Source organism: Camponotus vicinus, unplaced genomic scaffold, assembly GCF_025532165.1.
Source record: "Camponotus vicinus isolate PSW18456_S1 unplaced genomic scaffold, iyCamVici1.0 SCAF_4, whole genome shotgun sequence".
NCBI classification, from domain to species: domain Eukaryota; kingdom Metazoa; phylum Arthropoda; class Insecta; order Hymenoptera; family Formicidae; genus Camponotus; species Camponotus vicinus.
In genome coordinates, this window is record NW_028141976.1 from 11,694,510 (window position 1) to 11,720,608 (window position 26,099).

At 32.2% G+C, this 26,099-nt stretch overlaps 2 protein-coding genes across 4 annotated transcripts in view; both read left to right on the top strand.

The window, feature by feature from the left end:
• Positions 1 to 1,072: 1,072 nt before the first annotated feature.
• Positions 1,073 to 12,184, top strand: LOC145969819 (uncharacterized). 2 transcript variants are annotated; one of them, XM_083096093.1, is made up of 8 exons: positions 1,073 to 1,222; positions 5,426 to 7,498; positions 8,688 to 9,332; positions 9,471 to 9,704; positions 9,793 to 10,169; positions 10,556 to 10,807; positions 10,971 to 11,157; positions 11,481 to 12,184. In XM_083096093.1, exons 1-8 carry the CDS (start codon positions 1,169 to 1,171, stop codon positions 11,514 to 11,516), a joined length of 3,858 nt encoding a protein of 1,285 aa, XP_082952219.1. In that variant the 5' UTR covers positions 1,073 to 1,168; the 3' UTR covers positions 11,517 to 12,184. The 2 variants fall into 2 exon arrangements, with proteins under 2 accessions (XP_082952219.1, XP_082952220.1); XM_083096094.1 differs by lacking the exon at positions 1,073 to 1,222 and adding an exon at positions 4,686 to 5,322.
• A 4,630-nt stretch (positions 12,185 to 16,814) lies between these two features.
• The window catches only part of LOC145971031 (ATP-binding cassette subfamily G member 4), a 31,951-nt gene continuing 22,666 nt past the window's right edge, over positions 16,815 to 26,099 (top strand). The window contains exons 1-2 of one of the 2 annotated variants that reach the window (XM_083098238.1): positions 16,815 to 17,007; positions 17,524 to 17,671. The gene's annotated coding sequence lies outside the window, so the exon portion shown is untranslated. The remainder of the gene's footprint in view (positions 17,008 to 17,523; positions 17,672 to 26,099) is intronic. The other variant, XM_083098237.1, reaches the window with a different exon arrangement.

Sequence of the window (26,099 nt, forward strand, 5' to 3'; positions counted from 1 at the left end):
GCCGCGGAATTAACATAAATTCAGAGCCATCCTGAGTAATAGCTTTCAACATCAGAAGCGGGATCACCGGCTGGTGGAATCCTTGTACGTACACAGGCCAAGGTCAAGATCGGGACACCTGCGTAAAGAAAAACGAGCGTCTTAATACGGCTCACGGTCGAGCAACTGCGACAGGAAGCAGCCAGGTACCGCCTTCCAACGACAGGGAGGAAAATCGATTTGATCGAGACGATCATTGCACATCTCGAGGTCAATGGTCCTGTCGCAGATCTGTTGGGGTCAACTCCGGGTCAAGAGGACCCCGGAGACGGAGCAGGCCCTTCGAGGCGACCGGATTCGCCGGAGCAGAGCGATGTCCTTCGCCAGATGGTTAACGCGCTGCAGAACGTTATCCGACGGCAGGACGAGGAACGAGAGGAGCAAAGGCGCTGTTTCCAGGAGCAGCAGCGGCAGTTCGGCCAGCTACTGGAAGTCCTCACGACGCAGAGGACCACGGGCGCGCCGGCGGTGAACGGCGCTTCAGAACGTGAGAATCCAGTTCCTGGGCCGTCTGGTTTTTCAGAAAGATCGACCTCGAGCCAAGAGGCACCCCCTGCCAGGGCGTCAGCGTGGTCGACGGGCGGCGCGATTCAAGCGTTGGCCTCACAGATTCCAGAGTTTTCGGGAAAGGAGGACGAAAACGTGCGAGCCTGGGTCCGCAGAATCGAGAAGATCGTCCAGGTGCACGGAGTTGGCGACGGCGTTACGTTGCTAGCAGCCTCCAGCAAATTTTCAGGATCTGCCCGGAGATGGTTCGACATCCAGGGCGGAGCGGCGATCGAGTCGTGGACGGGTCTCCGCGACGAGCTGGTCAAAGTATTTGATCAGAAGGTGCCATTCTTCAAGGTCATGCAGAAGATTGAAGGTAGAAAATGGTTACCGGCCAGGGAGACCTACGATGAGTACGCCATAGATAAATTGGCGCTCATGCATCGGGTGGACTTGACGGAGAAAGACAAAATCCACCTGCTGATTGGCGGCATCACACTCTCCTCGCTGCGCGGCACGGCGTTATCCTTGAACGCAACGACGGTGGACGGCTTCATGGAGGACATGAGGCGCATCACGCAAGGCGTCATGGACCAGGACAGGAAGCCGACGGCGACGAACTCGCCGGCCAAGCCCAAGGATGGAGCCTGCAGGAACTGCGGGAAGAAGGGTCACGGCCACAAAGAATGCAGAGGTGAGATTATTTGTTTTTATTGTAAAGAGAAGGGACATCGACGCTTCGATTGTCCGCTTCTCAAGAAGAAAGACGGGAAAGGACAGAAACAGACGGTAACGTCGGCGGTGGCGGCTGGAGTCTCGGAGGAGTGTTCCTCGGCGGACGTGGTGGCAGACGTGGTGGCAGTCGTCCAGGAGGGTCCTCACCGGCTCGTCATCGAAGACCCCGTGATCGACGTCGATAGTCTGTTGGGCAAACGCAGACAATTAGCGGCGTTAGTTGATACTGGTAGTCCCGTTTCTTTCATGAAATTTAATATATTCTGTAATTATGTAAAGCCGGCGCGAGTAAGGTTGAATTCGACAAATAGAGTATTAAAAAATTTGAGCGATCGAGCATTAGAAATTTGCGGAACCGTTAAAGTTCATATATCATTGCGAGCGATACCAGGAATTGAATTTTTGATATCTTTCTTTGTGTTAAAAAACGTTTCTTTTAGCGCTGACTTGATCATAGGTCGCGACTTTTTCATAAACGAAAATCTTACATTGATATTGAAGCCTCCAGCTCAAGGGCAAAACAACACGGTCGAATTGTTTGCCCACTTGCCTCTTTGTGTTGAGGAGCGAAATAATAGCCTAGAACAAACAATCGATAACCTTACAACAGACTTCGGATATGACACAGAAAAACGATTAAAAACATTGATTCGCGATATAGAAAATAAAGAGATTATACCGGTAGAAGATGACTACTGCGTGAAGGTCAGGCTCAAAGATGAATCCGTGTACGCGTACGCTCCCCGGAGATTCGCGCACACCGAACGCCTTCAGATGAGGAAAATTACCGACGATCTCCTCCAACGGGATATTATACGGCAAAGCGTATCCCCGTATTGCGCAAGGGTCGTCCCTGTAAGGAAAAAAGACGGTAGCATGAGACTGTGGTGCTTATTACGGCGAGGTGAAAATTACAAAAGTGAACAGATTTACTAGATTTCAACAAATGAAATTGTAGATACTCTAGTGAATTTCCTCACTTTTGTTATTTTCACTTCGTTTCAAAAACCGTAATAGGCCCCTGTGTGTCGATTTACGACCATTAAATAATAAAATTATAAAACAAAAATATCCATTCCCCGTAATCGAAGAATGTCTCGCGAGACTCGGGGACAATAAAGTATTTTCTTTGTTAGACTTAAAAGATAGCTTTCATCAAATAAAAGTACATGAAGATTCGATGAAGTATTTTTCGTTCGCGACTCCCGACGGACAATTCGAATATAAAAGACTTCCATTCGGTTATTGTGAAGCACCAGCCGAATTTCAGAAAAGATTGATACAAATTTTAAGTTCATTCATTCGGGAGGATAAAGTAATTCTGTATATCGATGATGTGTTAATCCCGTCAAAAACCGTTGAAGAAAATTTAAAGACAATAAAAGAAATTATGCTCGTACTTAAGAAATATGGATTCGCGTTAAACTTACCTAAATGCAAATTTCTTAGAGAAAAGATAGAGTTCCTCGGTTACATAATTTCAAAAGACGGACTTACGTTAAGCTCGCGGCACACGGAAGCCGTAAAAAATTATAAACAACCAGAAGATCGTCTTCAATTGCAGAGATTTCTCGGTCTCGTAAATTACTTCCGGAGATTCATTAATAATTACGCGGGGATAGCACAACCGCTCCAAAATCTCTTAAAAAAAGATGTAAAATTTGAATTTGACAACGCGAGTATCGAATCTTTTAATCAATTGAAAGAGAAACTCACTTCGACGCCGGTGTTACGCCTGTATAATCCTGCAGCAGAAACGCAGCTGCACACAGACGCCTGTAGTACGGGCCTCGGCGCGATCTTACTTCAGAGACAGGATGACCAGTCCTGGGCCCCAGTTGCGTATTTCAGCCAGACCACGAACAGTGCTGAAAGAAATTATCATAGCTATGAATTGGAAATGTTAGCCGTTGTGCGAGCTATAGAAAGATTCCATTTATATTTGTATGGTTTAAACTTTACTATAATAACGGATTGTAATGCGATTGTATATGCGGTGAAAAAGGCGAATCTTAATCCGAGAATAGCGAGATGGACTCTCGCGCTTCAAAATTATACGTTTAATATAACTCACCGGCCCGGTTCACGCATGTCTCACGTGGATGCACTCAGCCGTAGCGTCGCATACGTAAATGAGCTTCCTCTCGAGCGCGAGTTGGAGTTCCGTCAATTGGCTGACCCTAGAATACACGAAATAGCGAAAGAATTAGAAATGCGAGATAACGACCGATTCAACTTAATAGATGGACTAGTATATCGACGCGAAAACGAACATATGAAATTTGTAGTGCCTGAATCAATGATAATGAGCATTTTACGGGCTCATCACGATGACATGGCACATTGTGGCGCGGAAAAAACATTATTAGGCATAAAACAGAATTATTGGTTCCCTTCTATGCGGAAAAAGACGTATGAGTATACAGGGTGACCCATTTTAACTTAGGCAGCCAAATAACTCGAAAAATAAGCAAGATAGAGAAAAATGTTTTAGACAAAAGTTGTATGGTTTCGAGGGGGCCATAAGATGGTATCATTGGTTTGACCTTGAAGAGTCATTTGAAGGTCACGTGAAGGTCACTTCAATTTTTTTAAATGGAACATCCTATATATTTTTGTACATTCTTGTAGCTCATCTCGAGAGCTTTCCAAAACACTATAATTAAGTACATTTTCGTTAAGTACTTTTTGAGTTATGAGGCTTGAAATAATTTCTTAATTTTACATAAACCGTAAAATATCTTGTAAAATATTCATTTTTCGATTACCTTACCTTAATAGTTTTATGTACAAAATAATGAGAGGAATCAATTGGTGTAAAGAAAACACATAGTTGTTTCGAAGAAAAAATATGTAATTTGCAATTAACAATTCCATATTTTTTCTTAAAAACAACTATGTGTTTTCTTTACACCAATTGATTCCTCTCATTATTTTGTACATAAAAGTATTAAGGTAAGATAATCGAAAAATGAATATTTTACAAGATATTTTACGGTTTATGTAAAATTAAGAAATTATTTCAAGCATCATAACTCAAAAAGTACTTAACGGAAAGGTACTTAATTATAGTGTTTTGGAAAGCTCTCGAAATAAGCTACAAGAATGTACAAAAATATATAGGGTATTCCATTTAAAAAAATTGAAGTGACCTTCACGTGACCTTCAAATGACTCTTCAAGGTCAAACCAATGATACCATCTTATGGCCCCCTCGAAACCATACAACTTTTGTCTAAAACATTTTTCTCTATCTTGCTTATTTTTCGAGTTATTTGGCTGCCTAAGTTAAAATGGGTCACCCTGTATATATATATATATATATATATATATATATATATATATATATATATATATATATATATATATATATATAGAGAGAGAGAGAGAGAGAGAGAGAGAGAGTGTGAGAGGATCGCAAATTCGTCATTTCTCATTTATATTAATTTATTTGATATACGTAAGCATACCTTGCTATACAGCACTGGTGCTACCGACATTTTGTGCACATAGCACGGAATAGAACCAAAAATTGTGCACCTTATAAGTTACCCTCTGAGAACATTCGTGCACCTTGGCTTCGTAGTTTAGGTGCACGTTTTTAAGGTTCACAGAGGGCGTATCGCTTTCAGGGATCACCTAAAAGCGGGCCATGACACCTCTCATTCTTCTCTCTGTTGTCATTGACAAGAAACATTGAACGTCACACGATTGGCTATTAAGTAGGGGTATTTTGGGCACTTGAAAAATTCCCTATTCGATAGCCAATTGCGTGACATTATATTTATTCTTTTGAAATTTCCTGTACTTTTTTTCGTTTTTCCTCTCTTTCTTTCCGGCTTATAAGTATATGTCTATCTCATTTTACTTCATTTCAGTTCAGTTAAAAAGAACAAACCTATTGTATGTATCTGTCATTATGTTTTCTTCTCGAAACGATCCCTGAGCCATTTTTGGTTTGTAGGAGAAGTTGGAGTGTGATGTGATATCATTGCGTTTTAACAAGTTTTAACTTGCATGGAGTGAAATTCGGCTTATCGGAAAAGTGTGATTCGTGAATGTACGTTTGTAAATTGCTTGTAAATTTTTACAATTTCTTTTCACTTTTCCATTTAATTCTCATAAATTCACTCGATTTTCATTATGATTAAATGATTTTATAGAGAATAGAAGTAACTATGCTGGGTCAGATTGTACGCGAGAACATCCGCGAAGTGGCTCAGGAAATAAAGAGGCTTCTGTCTATCAAGAACATCGATGTCGACGAAACCGTGATATGTGAGCTTATGGAGAGCTTGGATCCCAATCACGAAGTAAATAGGACGAAGTATATTATCGACATGATCATGGGTAATCAGAATTTTAATTCACAAGCGTATTCAGACAAGGCAGAACAATCTGTCGAGATGCAGTCTCAGGATAATAATACCAAGGAATTTTCTAAACACGACGTACACAATTCTTCGATGGAGAGCGCAACAATTGATGTTTCGGATTCCGAGGACGATACAGATTATTATTATTCCTCTAATTACGATGATAATTCGATTATCGAAACGTCAACTACTACTACCTCTTCATCAGGTGCCGTTTTCGATACCGCTACGGAAACCAGCAACACTAGCAATAACAACCCAATCACAAAGAGTTGCGTAAAAGTTGAGCAAAGTGAAATAGAATTTTTAGAAGCTGAAATAGAATTTTTAGAAGAGAATAATAATAATAATGATGTGATTTATATGAAGAGTGTTACCTATGAGAAAAGTAGATTCTCTGAAAGTCCAAAACCAGGTTGCAGTAAGGATTCGGATGATAGATCTCAAAGTTTTGAGGATTATTGCCACTCCTGTGACTTCAATGAATTGCAAATAGATGCGAAACAAATACATACTGTTTTACCAAATATTGATTATGATTTAATCTGTAAAACGCTTTGTAATAACCAGTTAGCAAAGAATCGTATTGAGCTTACATTGTGGGACTTGTTACAGAAGGAAAGACCAAGTCCTCAGTTAGCAAAAAACAAACGAAAATACATGCCTTATGAAATGTATTGTATGAAGAATAAAAGAAATTCTAATATTTTACCAGAGAAAAATACAAAAGATACAAAAATAGTTTTAGAAAAGAAAAAACAAGCATGTGCAGAAAATGAAACAAAAACTATAGATGAGCTAAAAAATAGAGAGCCTATGTTGTTAGTAAATGAGACTGATAAAATGGAAATAGATATAACAGACGGTATAACAACTATAAATGATAATGTGAATAATACAGATGATACAAATCATGCACGTGATGATAAGAATAATGATGAGGCGAATAATACAAACAGTGATGCAAATAATACAAACAATGATGCGAATAATATAAACAATGATGCAAATAATACAAACAATGATGCGAATAATATAAACAATGATGTGAATAACACGTATGATGATGCAACTAATACAAATAACGAAATAAAACATGAACAAATGGATGCGACACCGGAAACAAATATGGTTTGTTTGAATACTAATTGGTCCACTAATAACGTTAATATGGATAAGGATAATTCGGAGAAATTAAATCCACCAAGAAGAGTAAAGAAGTCTAAGAGTAAACATCCACTTATTCAACTTCTTCATGACACAATGGTAAATGATAGGAAAAATAGGGCAATGAATTGGGGAGTAAATGATGAGGCAATGCAAAATCATGAGGCAGTTGATTATAGATTACCACATAAGATAGAAATGGACAACGTGCACTCTGCAATATCAACTTCTATGCCAAGCACTTCTGCGTCATGCACACAGCAGAAAGTGCCTTTATTAAGACCAGCGAGATTTACAGGGGGATCTGTACCAGTCATGTTTCCTTCATTCTTATCACCGGTTCCCATTTTAAGTCCGCCAAAATTACGTATATTAGATCCATTGCAGTTGATAGCGGATATGCAAACTGATCTTAAGCATCCCAATAAATCAATGAAAGCTACGAAGGCTGAGGAAAAGAGAGGAAAATTGCATGAACCTGTACCAATGGGACATGTGCCACCTTCTGTCCAATTATCGAAGTTTACAACGAACAACGCGTCGCTTCACACACAAGATGAAATAGCTACGTTTGACAAAATCCTAAACCATTTAAAAAAAGATCGTAGCAACGAGGAAAGCAGTAATTCCAGACGACAAAACGATATGAATGCGCATGGAGTTTACCATACGAAAGGACAAAAGGAAAAAGAGGTAAAAATAAACATTTGTGTTTATAGTTATAGATTGTATGTTTTTGTGTTTAGGTTATTTTTTTCAAAAATTCAAAATATAGAAACTAAACTTTAGCCGTAAACATACGGCCGCTTTTAATTGACGTTAGATACAGATAAAACGATGAAACAATTAATTATCATTTTACAAAAATATCTATGTCATCTATCATTAAAATTCCGAATTTATCGAAAATGTATCTCCAAGAGCAATATTTACATTCTCGATCTTGAACAAATAAATTAATGATCAAAAATTAGTAATTAATTATCATTAATTATCATTTCACGGAGATATCGATGTCGTGGAAGGATCGTGTGTCATAAAAATCTCGAATTTGTCGAAAATGTGTCCTCGAAAAACATATTTACATTTTCGCGATCTCGATTTTAAACAAAATAATGGAATAATTAATTATCATTTCACGAAGATATCGATGTCGTGGAAGGATCGTGTGTCATAAAAATCTCGAATTTGCCGAAAATGTGTCCTCGAAAAAAATATTTACATTTTCGCGATCTCGATTTTAAACAAAATAATGGAATAATTAATTATCATTTCACGAAGATATCGATGTCGTGGAAGGATCGTGTGTCATAAAAATCTCGAATTTGCCGAAAATGTGTCCTCGAAAAAAATATTTACATTTTCGCGATCTCGATTTTAAACAAAATAATGGAATAATTAATTATCATTTCGCGAAGATATCGATGTCAGAAAGATCATCTGTCGTTAAAATCTCGAATTTTATCCTCGAGGATAATATTTCTCGTGATTCTCTTCGTATATTTTCACTGAGACTTTACAAGTGTTCCCATCTGATTGCGTGTTTCATCTCAGTTGAAATTGCATGGAATTATGTATTTGTTTCTTTGGCACAGTTTCGACAGTTGCAAGATCTGAGAGCGTCCAAGTTAAACCTCGAAAGAGAAAAAAAGAATCTTATCTCGTATTTATCAGCTTCCTTCCAATCGCCCGAATTCGTTCCACAAATTTCCGCGTTATAAACCCTCGTTCAATTCGCAATAGATTCGTTTAGTTGTTTTCAATCGATCATCGCGGTTAAGATAAATAGATGTAGATTTTTATTATTAATATATTATGAATATATTTATATATTGTTATTAATATAAATGAATATATTGATTGTGTTTTTTCTATTTATTAGGATTTTATGTCGTTAATCGGTATGGAAACAAATAAAGAGAAGCAGAGCAATCCAACGAATAATACTGGGGAAATAATATTAAACGAAAAAGCTCGTAACCTATATTACAGATTGATACCGATGTTCCCGTCCGTAAATACCGTTTACATTAAACGAATATGCCAAAGATATGTTACAGATCCAAAATACCTAGGTTATAAAGAATCAGTATCGTTGCAATATTTAGTTGAACATTTGCTCGAGCATGGTCAAAAATATCCAGTTAAAAAGCCAGAACCATTGCCATTGGAGAATAATTCCAATACTTACACTCTGAACGAGCAATATGCTGATTTATTAGGAATATTCCCGGAGGCGGATCCTACGTATTTGAGAAAAGTAGCCGAGGAGAACTATAAAGATCCCGAGAAAATAAAAGAATACGTTCAATCACAATTGGAAAATCCAAGTTATCCAACAAGAGCGCAAGCTTTGGCTAGGAAGAAGATTACCGATCAACAGAAACAATATACTTCAGATTTCAAAATAGAACAATTCTTAGAACTGTTCCCGGATCCATTTTCTCATTTTGAAAATTCAAGCAGACAGTGCAAATTTAATCCGCATGCAGTGGATTTTTTAAAACAATATTTCAGTAAAATCAGGGTAATGATGTGCTTAATTTAATATATATATCTTATATATTAAATGCATATTATATCAATGCGATATACTAATATTTGAAACAATGTGCATATCATATCGATGCGATATACTAATATTTGAAATAATGTTTTTCCACAGGTAAATACATTATTGTATACATACACTGAGCATCAACATAATTTAAGTTTAACTGCTAAAGCTTTAGAAGTTTTGAGTCCTGATATGAAAAGTAAGCGAGCTCATAATAAAATGATGCTAACAGAAGATATACCGCTTTTACAAGAATGTGCTTTTATACAACATAAAGCAGCGCTTAAAAAGTACCTGACCGAATTGAAAGATCAAGAGGAAAAAGAGTTTCAGGAACTTAAAGTATGAAAATATAATAAAAAAATAAAAACAAAACATTTTTTTTCAAGGGAATTATTTTCTTTAATTAAATATGAATTTTTTTCTTTAGGCAAAGAATGAGTTGATTGAATGTCAGTGTTGTTATGACAACGAGTGTATGCCATCAAAATGTTCTACATGCGAAGACGGACACATATTTTGTAACACATGTATCATAAGAAGTACAGAATTGACATTGGCAAACGGCAAGACGCATGTTGATTGTTTATTAAACTGTGGCAATGAATTTTCATTGTCCATACTGCAAAAAATATTACCGCCAACAAAATTCAGTATTCTTCTTTGCAAACGACAAGAAGCGGAAGTAATGGCCGCTGGTTTAGAAGGCTTGGTATCATGTCCATTTTGTCACTTTGCATCTATACCACCGCTTGAGGATAAGGTGTTTAGATGCCTAAATCCTAACTGCATGAAAGAATCGTGTCGGTAAGTTGACTGTTTAAGTTATATATTTTTTGCTATATTTTTTCAGATTTTTATCTCTATAACTCTTCTTTTGTATATTTTATTATTCAGAATGAATTATAAAGAATTGAAATAAAGATTGCAAGTTTTCAACATATATACAATACTTTTTATTTTATGAAACGATTTTTCATTCTTATTTTAATGTAAATTTATGAGTAAATTTATGCATTCACACATGCATATATATATATATTTTTTTCTTTCATTAATGTCATGTATATTCCATTTTTTTGAAAACATTGATGGTTTCTCAATGCTTTGTTTATCCTGGAATACAGTCAGAAATAAATATAGCATAGAAATATGTAAGAATTGTACACATTATACTAATATATTATTCTTAGATTATGTAAGGAACTCAATCACATACCTCTGAAATGCGACGAATTAAAATCAGACGTTGCGCGTCTATATTTAGAAGAAAAAATGACCGAAGCTCTTGTACGGAAATGCTATAAATGCGGACGAACATTTTTCAAGGAAGAAGGCTGCAATAAGATGACCTGTCTATGTGGTGCTCAAATGTGTTACATTTGCGATAAACCAGTAGTCGACTATAAGCACTTTCAAGGTCAAGGAGTTCAAGATTCAAATCTGTAAGTTTTTTAGTAATATGTAATTCAATCTTTTGTTCGTGCGCGTGTATGTGCGTGTATGTATGCGTGCACATATGTGCATACATGTGTATATGCGTATCTGTGTGTGTGCGCGTGCAATCGAATCAACATTATCTCATAATTTTTTATTATTTACATATAGCTGTCCACTATGGAGCGATGATCGTCGTATGAATGCCGAATCAGTAATCAAAGTGTGTCATGAAACACTGAAACATATTAAGCAGAAAAATCCTCAAGTCGATATAAACGTCGCTGCTCTTTTACCGAAGCTACCGCCTAAAGTAAAAGGCCCTCATGAAGATATTGCTTTTGCTAATGCAGTACCGGTACGCAGATAATTCACATATCAAGATAAATAATATTATCAATGATTTAGCACAAGGCATGAATATTATATGCTTAGGAAATTTCAAATATATTAAAAGTTAAAACATGTTATATATAATTTATGGGAATATAATGGTTCAAAATTGATCTGTTTATATATACATACAATACATGCAATGTTTTTATATTAAATCATTGATATATCATGAATAAGATTTTTAAATCAATATTTATTTTATTATTTTTTTAAGAGAATTATTTTGTTTTATGATTATATATCGAGATTTAGAATAATTTTCAATGAATCATTTTCTATTTTCAGGCCCATGCTGAAAGAGTTGCAAGACACAATCCATGACTCCCAACTTTATTCTAATGTTAATTTTTAAAAAGATGTTTATGTCGATGCATTTAGTTTGATATATCTATATTCGTTATTATTAGAAAACATTTCTTTTAAATAATAATTTATAAATCTCTTTACAATTCACAAATCTTTTATTTTATCGTTACAATTACAGATGATTACATGATATTTTTTGGAGTAAAAGCTCTTACTAGTCCTATGCAATTACATGTTTATTGATTACATGTTTATGATGTAAGATTACAAGAGTATAAAAAGTGATAAGAGATATGTACCACAAATGTCATACAATTCACAAATTGAGGGATTGAATGCAATAAGAATCTAAATAGCTTTATACAGTTTTGTGAAAGAAGTTTCGAGTTTGGAACTCTAGAATAAATTGAAAGAGAAAAGCAAAAGAATGAATAAAAAAAAATAAATTTTAACTTTATGATTATACATAATATTCAGAGTTATCATGCAAGGCAGGATTAGCTAACTCTTACATTGTTATTGTACATGCAATTCCTCGATTTATTTTATAAGTTGAGAATACAAATAGGATAAACAGTAAGAAATAGAAGAAGAAATTTTAATCTTTTATGTTATATGTAAGATTACAACATATTTTTTTATGAATTCATACCTGAAATACATTTGTTCCTATTTTGCAGAAACAGAGTTTACATTCTACTACCATTTTTGTCTATCTAACTATTACTCGAGCATTGATTAAATTAAGTAAAAACTTTTATATATTTATGTCAAAGAATTCTATTTATATTTCATCTCTTTATACATGCTATTAATATTTATTCTCTTTATACATGCTATTAATATTTACATACTAATTATATTTAATCTCTTTAAATGCATATTGGATTGTTTCATACCAACAATCTTTTAAATAATAGACTTAAGATTATAAAAAAGAAATACAAATTAACATAACTGGATTAACTGATAAATTTATATAATTAAAATGATGATCTCAATGCAATTCAATATTTCGATAAAAATTTAATCTACATTAATAATAAATAATTTATAATATTTGCATTATAATAATACCAGATAAATTATGCGGAAGTAAACTTCGTACTCTATGCTACGTATTATCATGTTAAATTAAGAAACAGTAAACAAAAATCGTGAGACTATATATATAACTTTTAATATTTGTGTGACTTTTAATATTTATACTTTTAATATTTAAGTTCCACAGAATATATATTTAAAGCGTATTACATTATTAAATTATTAATGAAATATTAATCTTTACTATGCATAAATTATTTACTATTAATATAGATTGATATATATATATATATATATATATATATATATATAAATACATATATATATAAATACATATATTAATATATATATATATATATATATAAATAATCATCGAAAGGGAGTTTAATTTTTGGCAGAGTAAGTGTCCTTGAGATATAACATTCGTCTCATATATGCGGATACTAAACCGGTTTTCAGAATAGCGTGCGATAAGCTTGAACAAGATTCTTATCATCAATTTAATATGCAATATGGAGGTTATCCGATAGTAATTTTCCAAACTTCCTTCTCAACTCGATAAAAAGATATGTATGAAGTTTTTTATTCTTATACGATTAATCAAGCAACATTGTGCGTTCGACTAGCGATTTCTTATTTGAGAAATGAAAAATCCGCATTTGAACAAAAAATCTCGATAAAAATTCAATCTATATTAATAGTAAATAATTTATGCATAGTAAAGATTAATATTTCATTAATAATTTAATAATGTAATACGCTTTAAATATATATTCTGTGGAACTTAAATATTAAAAGTATAAATATTAAAAGTTACACGCATAGGCGTGTATGCTTAAAAGAGAGTAAAAAAGTTATTTGAATGCACTTTGCGGATGTTATAAATATTATCTGGATTTAGTTTGACCCTGGGATATTACGGATTTTATGGATTGCTGTTATTTTATGATTAGCTGTTATTAAAAAACAATCTGGAACTTTCTGTGTCATGATAAACTTTATGTATATGGGATGTTTCATATTAAATAATATATACAATGTCTTTAAAATTACATATTGGCTATATCGAAAAATGTTTCAAATGAATACTGAATTGATATTTTGAGGCGAATATAATCCGATGTATGATATTAAACATGTTGAAAAATTTGCACTCGCACGAATGCTACTTCTCATCATCTTAGTCTAACTATTAATTAACTAATTATCTCTATCTAACTAATGAAAAAACAATTGATCACGTCCTTCTTAAAATTATTCAATTTTTATTTAAAGCATTTTTCGATATTACAAGTTTAAAGAGTCAATAAATTTGAAGATATTCGCGTGCGTTATTTAAAATGGAACAATCTGTATATATTTGTGTACTTGTGACGAAAATTAAATTTTAGAAAATGATCTGTGAAATCCAGGAATCGAAAAAAGTAACATTAAAAAGTAAAATGTACGTACGTTACGAAAGCAAATAAATTGATGAATAATAAGTGAAAAATGACTAAATGAATAAATTGTATAATTAATAAAAAATGAAAAAATTATTGATTTAAAGTAAACAGCCAAATTAATAATGTTCCTGATTAACATCATTTATCGCAATTATAAAAAATAAGTTGTCTATATATGATATAAGAATGTAGTATATCATATATGTTATTTCGCAATATTTTACAACAGTAACGGAATCTTATAGCAATTAATAATACAATACAATATTATTATATATATATATATATATATATATATATATATATATATATTCTTTTGCTTGCCATTACACGGCGAAACCAGACTTAATTAATTCGTATTCAATTTTTCATTATAAAATGAATATTCTGGTTTTTACCACGTAACGGCAAGCATATAAAGTCCATGAAGGACGAGTGCTAACATAAATCCAAAATACATTCCAAAGTTTAATTTTTAACATAGTCCCAATAAGGGATTTAGAATATTAAACAAATTATTTGAAAGAGTGGGCTAGTAAATAGTTTATTTATTGCCTACTTGAAGCAAAAAATTAAAATCTCTATACAAATTAAATCTCAAATTTTATAAATTAAATACATATGATTTATTTCATTTATTTAATTATCAGCTCCACGTATGATCAATATTCTATATGAACTAATTCTATGGAGTAATTATGATATATAACATGTTATATTACATGTTAGAATTATGAATGGGGAGGATTACAATTAAGCAGTATTTTATCAGTAATACTTATATGTATATTACTTACATCCCAGTAAACACTGTTATATTAATGTTATACGAAAGCAATGAAATGTTACAAGTAATATACATATATAATCAGTAAGTTACTTGTAATTCCTCATTCATAATGTAACACGTAATTATAATTTCTCATTCACAATATAACATGTAATATAACATATATTATATTGTTACATCATAGTTATATTTTATATAGAATTTGTTCATATAAGTTACAAAATTAGTCATATATAGAGTTGGTAACCCAGATAGCACATGGACGTCCCATGGACGTCCAATGGATGTCCAAATTCGGACATTGGGACGTCTAAAAGATGTCTGAATTAAGTTCGACAGAGATCCATTGGACGTCCATAGGAGATCGGTTTTTCACAACTTTGGACGTCCAAAATAATACCCAAAAAAGGATCTAAAATGGACATCATTTTCAGTGCTTTATTCTTCAAAATTATTGTTAAAATAAACATCAAAACCCAGAAAAAAGTTTATATTTAATTATATATAATTGTGTAGATATAATTACGTATGACTTTTGACCTAATTTAATCATATATATATAAAATTATTTTTTATTATATATAAATAGATCGCATTATGCAGCCTTTATAACATATAAAACGTTTGACCCAACAAATTTAAATAATATAATTAAATAATATAATTTATCTATTTCATATAAAATTTTACATAAAAATTTCATATAAAAATTTTATTTATATTTAAATTTGCTTATTGCACTTTACATTTTAAATAGGTAATTTAAAATATAAAGTGCAATAAACAAGTTTAAATAGGTAATGGATTATTTTCGTTTATTCGCCGGACTTGTCCGATTTATAAAGTCAATTTAATATCTGAAGCTCCTGCAATGAGATCAGAAATTAAATTGAACAGTATATTTCTATTCTTATTTGTTACTCTTTTTGCAAACTTTATATAATTCTTATAACTAAAACTTAAGTATATACGAGAAAGATAGCGCATTGCCCGTCGCATAGCGGTCAACGAACGAACTAACACATTCTTGTTTGCTCGCGCGAAACTTTGACGTCCAAGACCGGACATCTTATGGACGTCCAAATATTGGCCGTTAACGGATGTCTGGAATCAGATGTACTATGGACGTCCATTTCATGTCCATGGACGTGCGGACGTAAAATGGACATAAAATGAACGTCCATAGGATGTCCTGTGTTATCTGGGAATTAAATAAAAAAATAAATTATATGTATTTAATTTATAAATTCGAGACCTAATTTATTTGAAAAATTCGAAATTTAATTTATACAGAAGTTTTTTGTTTCAAATAAGCAGTAAATGGATTATTTCCTATTTACCCGTCAAATTCAAGCAATCTGTTTATTTCTATTAATTCTGAATCTCTTATTGGAATTAAATTAAAAATTAAAATGATAAGGAAAGAGATACATTTTGCATTTCATTAGTATTTCCGTCTTTTATAGGCTTTATATTCATTTCGTGCTGAAAAATTGAATTGAATTAGAATTAAGTCTGGTATAATAACATTATATTATAATAATATTCTGTTACATTATTATAATGTTGCTAAATAACACGTATACGATATATTAAAGTTTTATATAATATAGGTAACTTGCGTTACATTATTTGTTACTTCCACAATCACAAGTTATATTACTACAATAATCAGTATTTGTTAAAATTATGCTTTACCGCTTTTACATAACATTAAAGCAACAATGTTGATTGGATTATCGCTCACGATCTTAATCACAGTTAATCAAATCATCTTCAGTATATAAAATCATCTGTCACTATATATAAAAAAAAAAGCAATGTCGAGAGAGAGGGAATCGATCAAACTACAAGAAACTACTGTGATTTAATCGTCGTGTTTATCGGCTCTCCCTCCTTCGCGCGCTCAATGTCGATTATTCTATAAAGCAGTTATTATATATGTGTTTTTCTTCTTCCACAGAAAGAAACGGACAATTAAGGATTAAGGGGAGTGTAATTAATCAACGTCCGAGGGATCCGCTCGCTCCGCTCGCGAGCCGCAAATGCACCGCCAGTCGTCGCAAAGCTCGCGAAGTGTCAGCTGTTCGTGACTCGGTCGCCAGTCATCGGCGCGCTCTCGGCTATGACAGACGCGCTTTCTCTCAGACCGGTAGCATCTAACGGAACATCGATTCCCGACGCCTAATTTAGCTCCCGCAACACCGCGAGCGTGGACCATAAACCAGTACGTACATCTATTTTTCTCTCCCGGCTCTTTCGCGAGCCGACACGCGAGCGGTATCGACCGCCTGGCGTTGGCGGAGCAACGGCCAGGTTTTGCGTCACGTCATTCGCGACACGTCGTTTACGACTCGCGACTTCCGATGCCCTCTTTTTTTGCTCCCGCGTTGTATTTTTATTTGTATTTTTATTAATTGTATTTTTATCCGAGGGATTTAATCGTTGTTATTTTTCGAATACGCGTGTGTGTTTCCCCTCCCCCCTCCTCCTTTTCTTTCTACGCATATCGGAGCGCTTTCAAGTTAAGTCGCATCATTTTTCTATTCCTGTGGAACTACGTTTTTGTCATTGCGTCCGATTTGCATGTCGGAAATGATATTCCAAATATACCGTAACTTGCGACACATATATTCACGAAACGTGGACACGTTTATTCTTTATGTCGACAAACTATTTTCAAAATAACATGTTGGAATGTTCTATACGTGTACAGGAGAAAAAAAATATTGTTTCTTATCAGATTGGAATAACATTATTCGAATAAAGAAGTGAAATTTATCACTGTCGGAAGAGAATTCGAAGCCCTTGAACTTGTTCGCATTGAGTGACTAGCTAGATACCGTTAGAATGTCTGACCGCAATGCAATTCTAGTCAAAATTATGATGTGGTGAGTCATCGCTTATTACTTTTATGGCGTCGAGTCATAGTATATTTATAATTACACATAGTCTATATAACTATAGTATATATAATTATGAATGTATTGTGACTCGACAAAAGTAAGCTATATGTATAGTGTATGTGTGTGTATGCAAATCTACGTTTGATATAAATCGTACATCAATATAAACCGGTCCCTCTTCTCAGGAAAAAAAAAGGAAAAAGGGAGACTTCCGCCTTTCGATTTCCAAATAAACTTCATTAATTTGCAAACTAACGAGTTTAAACGTTGTTTGACATTTATTCGAATATGAAGTAACGGAAATTTTTGAGAATAAGTATACGGAAGAAATACTGCTGTACACACATATATACTCCTGGGCAAAATTAACGCACAATTTTTTTCACTTTTTCTTTAAAAGCTGATATTTAAATTTTAACGAAGAATTTTAAAGAAAAAGTGAAAACAAAATTATGCCTTAATTTTATCTAGGAGTATATATATATATATATATATATATATATATATATATATATATATATATATATTGTTCACATGTTTATTGTATCGAAATGAAAGAGGAAAAATAATGTGCGTAGTAAAAAAAATGAAAGAAATGAAGAATATATTTTTAGAAAGAGAAATGAACAAAAATCGTAAAAATTAATAGCAATTTGTAGTAGCGATTTTTGAAAAGGAGATTGCAATTTTTCGAAATTCAATACGCGAAAATTCATGCCGAAAACGCTTATTTTGTGAAAGTAGGACAATCTTTGTTTATTCACATCTCTTTCCACACTCTCTTTTTTTCTCTCTTATTTACTTTCTCGGTTTAATAGCGTTCTATTTCTCTTTTGAAATAACATAGCTTCAATAGTGCACTGGTTATTATTACCGGTTATACACGCTTTCTAATAATAAAATAATCACTGGGAGAAATTGAAATTAAAAAGATTAAATAGCTGTTTTTGTTTTTATTTTTTTTACAAAAACTTCGTGCAATTTTTCCATAAAAATTTCCGTTAGAATAAACGACGTAAAGCAGAGACGCGTTTATATTGTCTACGCATTTAATTTGCATCCAATGGCCTTCACTATTATCGCGAGACGATAAGAGAGAAGGAGGACATTTTATAAGGTGTATATATGTATATGTGAAAAATATTATTTTTACTTTTTTCACGGTTGAACTTTAAATATATATTGAACAAAATATATTTATATATATGATGTGAAGAAGTGAAAATATTGTTTTTTCTCCGAATGTATGTTATTTGTTTATCTTTTGATAGTAGAGAATTAAGATTAAATTTTTATCAGTTTTTTAACTAAATTACACGAAATATTCATGAATATAATTATTTTTAGTAATGATTTCCTAAGTACAATATTTATATAATTATCTACTATTAATTATTTTTATCTACTATTATTGTTTTTTCTACTATTATTATTTTTATTCAAGCAAAATGATTTTTGTTGATGCGGAAAAGATTAAATTATTATTTTCTACGAAGATGATTCAATCTTTTGCGCACGATAATTGTGCATTCGTTTCGAGCGTGTCTCGAATTCGCACTACATCGATATAAAATGCATCGATGATTAATACTTTTAATAAAAGTCGAAAGAATGTATAGATAAAAATGATACCAAAAGAAGAAAAATATGCGCTAGGTCATGTACATTTTGCGTAATTTGTTCAATCAAATCCGCTAGTGAATGAACGGAATTCTGATTCTTTTCTCGCAATTTAAAAATATTAAGCAATTTACGAAATCCAACCGGTTGTGAGGTTCTCCGCTATCAATTAAGCCTCGATTAAAAATCGCAATCAAAACTGTTTGGTTTGAAAGTATTATTTATATCTTTCTTTCAACCTCTCATTATCTTCTCGATAATATGTGCTAATTAAAAACAAAAAAAAACAAGATAAAAGAGCCTCCAGAAAAAGATAGGGATGTATGTGGAAGGAGGTCGGACATGTCTTTACGCCTTCAACCATCTTATTTGGAAGAGATATATTTCTTTCTGTTTCAAATATTTCAAATATTTCTAATCCATAATTTATTATCGATATTCGAACATGATTTTATCCACAATGCATGTCAGATATGCGTTTATATGTAAAATGTAAAGTTTTATGAGAAATATAATTTGGTGCAGATTAATTGTAAAAATTGACACGTATTCATTATCTTGAAATATAATGTAAGTGCGTGAGAATTGCCGTGTCATACGTACTAAATGAAAGAAGGCGAATTATGTAACAGCTTGGCGTGTTTTATTAGAATTACAAGTAACTCGAATATATCGGATTTCATTTCATATGATTCTTTCTGGCTCTTTCTTATCTCGAGATAAGGAAGTAAATATATTATAATGAATAAATTTGTGAATATTCCTCGAGATTAAAAAGACAATTTTATTGGAGATATATTGGAAATACCAGATTTTAAAGGTATCGCTTGTCTCATTAATTTTATAATAATTTCTCGCAAGATCATTCGTTGTAATAGCGACACACCTTATTTATAACTTATCAGTGCTAATGACCGCGAAAACATATGTATTTTTGAATGGTGAACAAAAGCTGCCGCTTCATCAGGTTTTCGACATTAGCATAATATGTAATCTGAGATTCTTTGTGCATCGCCATGAATCATCTCTCACTCGGATCTTTCAAAGTCAATCTCGCGGTATCTGAATAATAATTCGAAGCTGGCGGTGACGCTAACGTTATCGTTGTGACGTAGAATAATCTCTCTCGAGAGAGAGCGAATTATCTACGTGTCGAAATAATTTCTGGATGTAAATTTAAAATGCATGTCCGTAAATAAATTCGCGATTTTGTTTATTCCCAACCTCGGTCTTTATCTCCGATAGTGCGAATTTTATTACGTAAATTAATTTAACACAAATAACATTTCATTCGATTTTATCAAATTTTCCTCTGTGTCATCTTACATAAATTATTGATGAAGAAACTGCAATTAAATTAGTTTAAAATACATTTCACATTTTATAATAATGGTAAAATATTATTATTTATAATGCGAAATTACAAGAGAATGAGATATCTATTATAAATATTTAATTTATAGATAAAAAGATAATTACACTTGCAGTAAATCTCTACCACTTGTAAACATATGTATTAATTTCTGTTACATTGCATAATTATTTGATAATACATTTATATGTTTCCTCTTTTGATTTATCAAAAGAGCAAAAACTTGCGTAATTTGCATCATTTTTTAATGACCTTCATTATGTATACATTGCACACAATAAAGTACATATTAAATGCAATTGTAAAATTATGCGTGTGCTAGTCATATACAAGGTGTCCCATTTTAAATAATACGCACAAATATCTACGAAACGGTACGTTAAATAAAAAAATGTTTCAAACAAAAGTTATATGGCTTGAAGGGGGCCATCAGATGGTGGCAATGATTTGATCATGGAGAGTCGTTTGAAGGTCACGTGAAGGTCACCTTCAATTTTTTAAACAGGACCCCCTATTTTTTATTACTTATTCTTGTAGCTTATCTCGAGAGCTTTCCAAAACACTATAATAAAGTATTTCTTCATTGAGTACTTTTCGAGTTATGAGGCTTGAAATAATTTCTTAATTTTACATAAACCACACTGAGAAAAAAATTTTGTAAAAACATTGAAAATTTTGTTAAATTAACTAAATCCGGCGGTCACGGGCTGCCAACAGCATATACAGGCCGAATAATAAGATTACATAATTGTTTGAAATAATGAAAAGTAGTTAATTGAACTAAATATTATTTTAGATCAACTGAAATAGATATAGTGAGAACTAGAAATTTGTTTGGGCGAAGTAAATGAGTTGTTCTTCTGTGTATATGTTTCAATGTTTTGAGCGAATATATAATCCTTATGACAATATATCCATTAAGGGGATCCTGTACTGAACGGCGAACTTTTACACGATTACAGCGCCCTCATCTAATCCTCATCCCGTATCTCTCTCTATCACGTTATTTATAAAGAAGATGCACTGCTTTTTCCACTCTACTTTACCGATATTTCAGGTACATACGGACTGAAATTTTCGGAAGAATGCCATTTATTAATTAGGCAACTAAATTCAGTTTTTATAGTTCGACAATGTTCTACGGTGCAGTACACAATCGTGAAAACTACTGTTTTATGCATAAAAGCTATAAAACTTTTATAAGAAGCTAATATTTGTACAAGTTGACAGCTCTGACGCCATGTTGATTTAAGAAGTCGATAAATAAAAATGTAATTTTATACTTATTTTCTTTCTCAATATAAAATCTCATACTATATAGAGTTTTCACGTGTCCGTTTGCGTGTATACTGCAATTCTGGAGAAGGATTTTTAATTCTATACAGGCAATAAAAAATGGCACACTTCCGAAAATTACGGTGTTTTTGTCGATAAAACAGGCGACTCCGGCATCCTCTTAAAAACAGAATAATTTTTCGTCAAGTTAGCTAACTACTAAATTTTTATTTTAATGTCATTTCTCAAAAACTTGATCGATTTAATGTTCTCTGTATATAGATACATATATGATGGAATTTAAAAAAAATTAACCGTTTGCTTAATTACATGGAGCTCTGGAGCTCCTTGCAAAAGCTATAGGAGATAATATCGCGGCTATAATATCGCTCTTTAATCGATAAGCCGTGATTCGTGGGATCTGTGTCGCGGCCTTATATTACTGTCTTAGGTGAATGTCACTTTCGGATTAAGCGTTTTCCTTTTCGCCATCTAGAGGCGAGGCGTGAAGCTCGTGGAAGTATATGAATATTATCGTATTTAATTCAACTAATTTTGGTCTTGAAATGATACAACAATGTCGAGAAAATTCAATACAATAATTGATTCAATTAACTAAATGTATAAATTGTATTTAATTGTTTTATGATTTCTCTCAAATCATTATTTCGTTACATCAAGTTCAGACTATTAGTTGTAATATATCTTGTATCTAACTGAAGATTTAGTTCATCGTAACATGCGAACAAGATTAATAAAATGGAATATTTGATTGTTTCAAACCATCAAAATTGTTTTTCCAAATTTTTTAGTTTAACAATATGTGCAGTTACTCAGATTTTGATTCAGTTCATTCAACATATCTTTTTAGTTCCAGTAACACATAATGGTGTTCATGCAACTATACCCATTCAACTAATTGATTCAAGTGTCTCAATCACTTATTTTGTTAATTAAAACACATTTTTTGTTATTTAGACAATTTTAGCATTGAATTAACAAAATAGAAGTCAACTAAAGTTATTTATTTAATTCAACAATTCCTTTTTCTCAGTGCATATAATATCTAGTAAAATATTCATTTTTCGATTATCTTACCTTAATACTTTTATGTACAAAATAATGAGAGGAATTAATCAGTGTAAAGAAAAAACATAGTTGTTTTAAAAAAAAAAATGTAATTGTTAATTGCAAATTACATATTTTTTCTTAAAAACAACTATGTTTTTTCTTTACACCAATTGATTCTTCTCATTATTTTGTACATAAAAGTATTAAGGTAAGATAATTGAAAAATGAATATTTTACTAGATATTTTTTATGGTTTATGTAAAATTAAGAAATTATTTCAAGCCTCATAACTCGAAAAGTACTCAATGAAGAAGTACTTTATTATAGTGTTTTAGAAAGCCTTCGAGATAAGCTACAATAATATGCTACAAAAAATAGGGAGTTCCGTTTAAGAAATTGACGGTGACCTTCACGTGACCTTCAAATGACTCTCCAAGGTCAAATCATTGCCACCATCTGATGGCCCCCTTCAAGCCATACAACTTTTGTTTGAAACATTTTTTTATTTAACGCACCGTTTCGGAGATATTTGAGCGTATTATTTAAAATGGGACACCCTATATGTGACTAGTACAATTATTTTTTTTTAATTTACTGATTATTAACAATCATAATGATCTTTTTTTCAATGAACTTTTAATGTGATTATGTTAATTTTTTTTATGCTCGTAAAATTACATAAAATTTAACGCATAAAACAATATAATGTTACAGTTCCAAGAAATTTAATACGAATATCAATATACGCTGAGTTTATTACAAATATATCAATTTTTAATTCTTACACGGCTACTCTTATAATGAGATTATAATGAATGATTTAATCGCCGCAAGTATGGAAACTTTGTAAGACTTTACTTAGCATAATCTTGTGTAATTTGCACCGTTTATTTATGGCCCTTATTACGCATAGATTATGCACAATGAAGTACATATTAAATGCAATTTTGTCTGAAATTATGCGAGGTGCTAGTCTATATATATATATACAGGGTGTTCCAAAAGTCCCGATACGGTCGAATATTTCATAAACTATGCACTTTAGAAAGAAATGTTTCAGACAAAAGTTGTGTAGCTTGAAGGGGGCCATAAGATGGTGGCAATGATTTGACCTTGGAGAGTCATTTGAAGGTCACGTGATGGTCACCGTCAATTTCTTAAATGGAACCCTCTATTTTTTATTACATATTCTTGTAGCTTATCTCGAGGACTTTCCAAAACACTATAATAAAATATTTTTCCCTCAAGTACTTTTTGAGTTATAAGGCTTGAAATCATTTCTTAATTTTACATAAACCGTAAAATATCTTGTAAAATATTCATTTTTCGATTATCTTACCTCAATACTTTTACGTACAAAATAATGAGAGGAATCAATTGGTGTAAAGAAAACACATAGTTGTTTTGAAGAAAAAATATGTAATTTGCAATTAACAATTCCATATTTTTTCTTAAAAACAACTATGTGTTTTCTTTACACCAATTGATTCCTCTCATTATTTTGTACGTAAAAGTATTAAGGTAAGATAATCGGAAAATGAATATTTTACAAGATATTTTACGGTTTATGTAAAATTAAGAAATGATTTCAAGCCTTATAACTCAAAAAGTACTTAAGGGAAAAATATTTTGTTATAGTGTTTTGGAAAGTCCTCGAGATAAGCTACAAGAATATGTAATAAAAAATAGAGGGTTCCATTTAAGAAATTGACGGTGACCATCACGTGACCTTCAAATGACTCTCCAAGGTCAAATCATTGCCACCATCTTATGGCCCCCTTCAAGCTACACAACTTTTGTCTGAAACATTTCTTTCTAAAGTGCATAGTTTATGAAATATTCGACCGTATCGGGACTTTTGGGACACCCTGTATATATATAGAGTATTTATTTTTTCAATTCTTTCGATTATCAATGATTTTTGTTTCGAAAATATTTACGATGACTGTGCCAACTTTAACAAAGAGAAACAAAGAAAGAGAGAAAGAAAGAGTAAAACAACGAGAGAGTGAGTGAGAGAACAATATGATTTTATTTTTGTGACTGCCCGCGTGTCAGGGTCAAGTTAAAATAACTCGACTTTGATTGAGTTATGCAAAAAGTGAAAAATTCCATTGATAAATATGCGAGATAGATCTATGTATACATAAGACACAAATAATTTGATATCTTTTTTTCTTACGTACATTTCGACAGCGTCGAAGATTTCTTTCATGACATTTATTGCAACGTAAATATGAATCGGACTAATAGTCTGATTCAAAGTCAGTTTTCCGTACGATACGGCCTTTATCCTTCGACTTTGTATTCGACCGGCCTGCTTTGATTATATTCGATCGCTATAAATAATATGCTTTTAACTCTTTATATCCAATTATCAGCGTGGAATTTCGAGTGCGAATATCATATACGATATATAAATTGGGCGTGTCATTTTCAACTGAAAAAAAACATAACAAAATTGAAAAATTTCATCTTCACATTTTTCACTTACTTTATGCGGAAAGATAAATTTCTCTCTTCTTAAACGAAAAGGAGAAATTATATAAGTACAACGGAACGCCTTTATATGTGTATTATATATTTATATAATTTTTGATAAAATATGTAAATATTTTCAATTATTAACATCGCGTTTCTTATATACGTTAAGCACAGTAATTGACGAAATAGCAAGTTTAATATGTAGATCAGGCAAAATTATGTGATAACACAGTAAATGTTTTTGCATTCACAGCATGTATTCTCCGATAACCTCGCGATAGTTTTGCAGCGATCGTTATGTATTTTTTAATTAACATTTAACATTTTAACATTTATTTACAATTTTTGAAGCAACAAATTTTTATTTTTTAATTAACATTTAACGTTTTAACAATATTTATTTACAATTTTTGAAGCGACAAATTTTTCTTCATTCACATATACACATACAGAGTGAATTTAAATGTCAAAACTTCGGAAACATGTAAGGAATTGATGAACATATAAGAAATTGATAAATTAAGAGAACAACTCTTTTAAAGAAGTTGTTTGTTATTGTTTTGCAGAAAGTCATAAAAAATTAAAGAGAAA

What these genes read in the sequence shown, in the direction of transcription:
- LOC145969819 (XM_083096093.1), top strand. Translation starts at nt 1,169, where the DNA reads ATGGAGCCTGCAGGAACTGCGGGAAGAAGGGTCACGGCCACAAAGAAT. An exon ending in AATATTTCAGTAAAATCAGG is followed by an intron (nt 9,333 to 9,470) that starts GTAATGATGTGC and finishes GTTTTTCCACAG; the next exon opens with GTAAATACATTATTGTATAC. An exon ending in TGCATGAAAGAATCGTGTCG is followed by an intron (nt 10,170 to 10,555) that starts GTAAGTTGACTG and finishes TATTATTCTTAG; the next exon opens with ATTATGTAAGGAACTCAATC.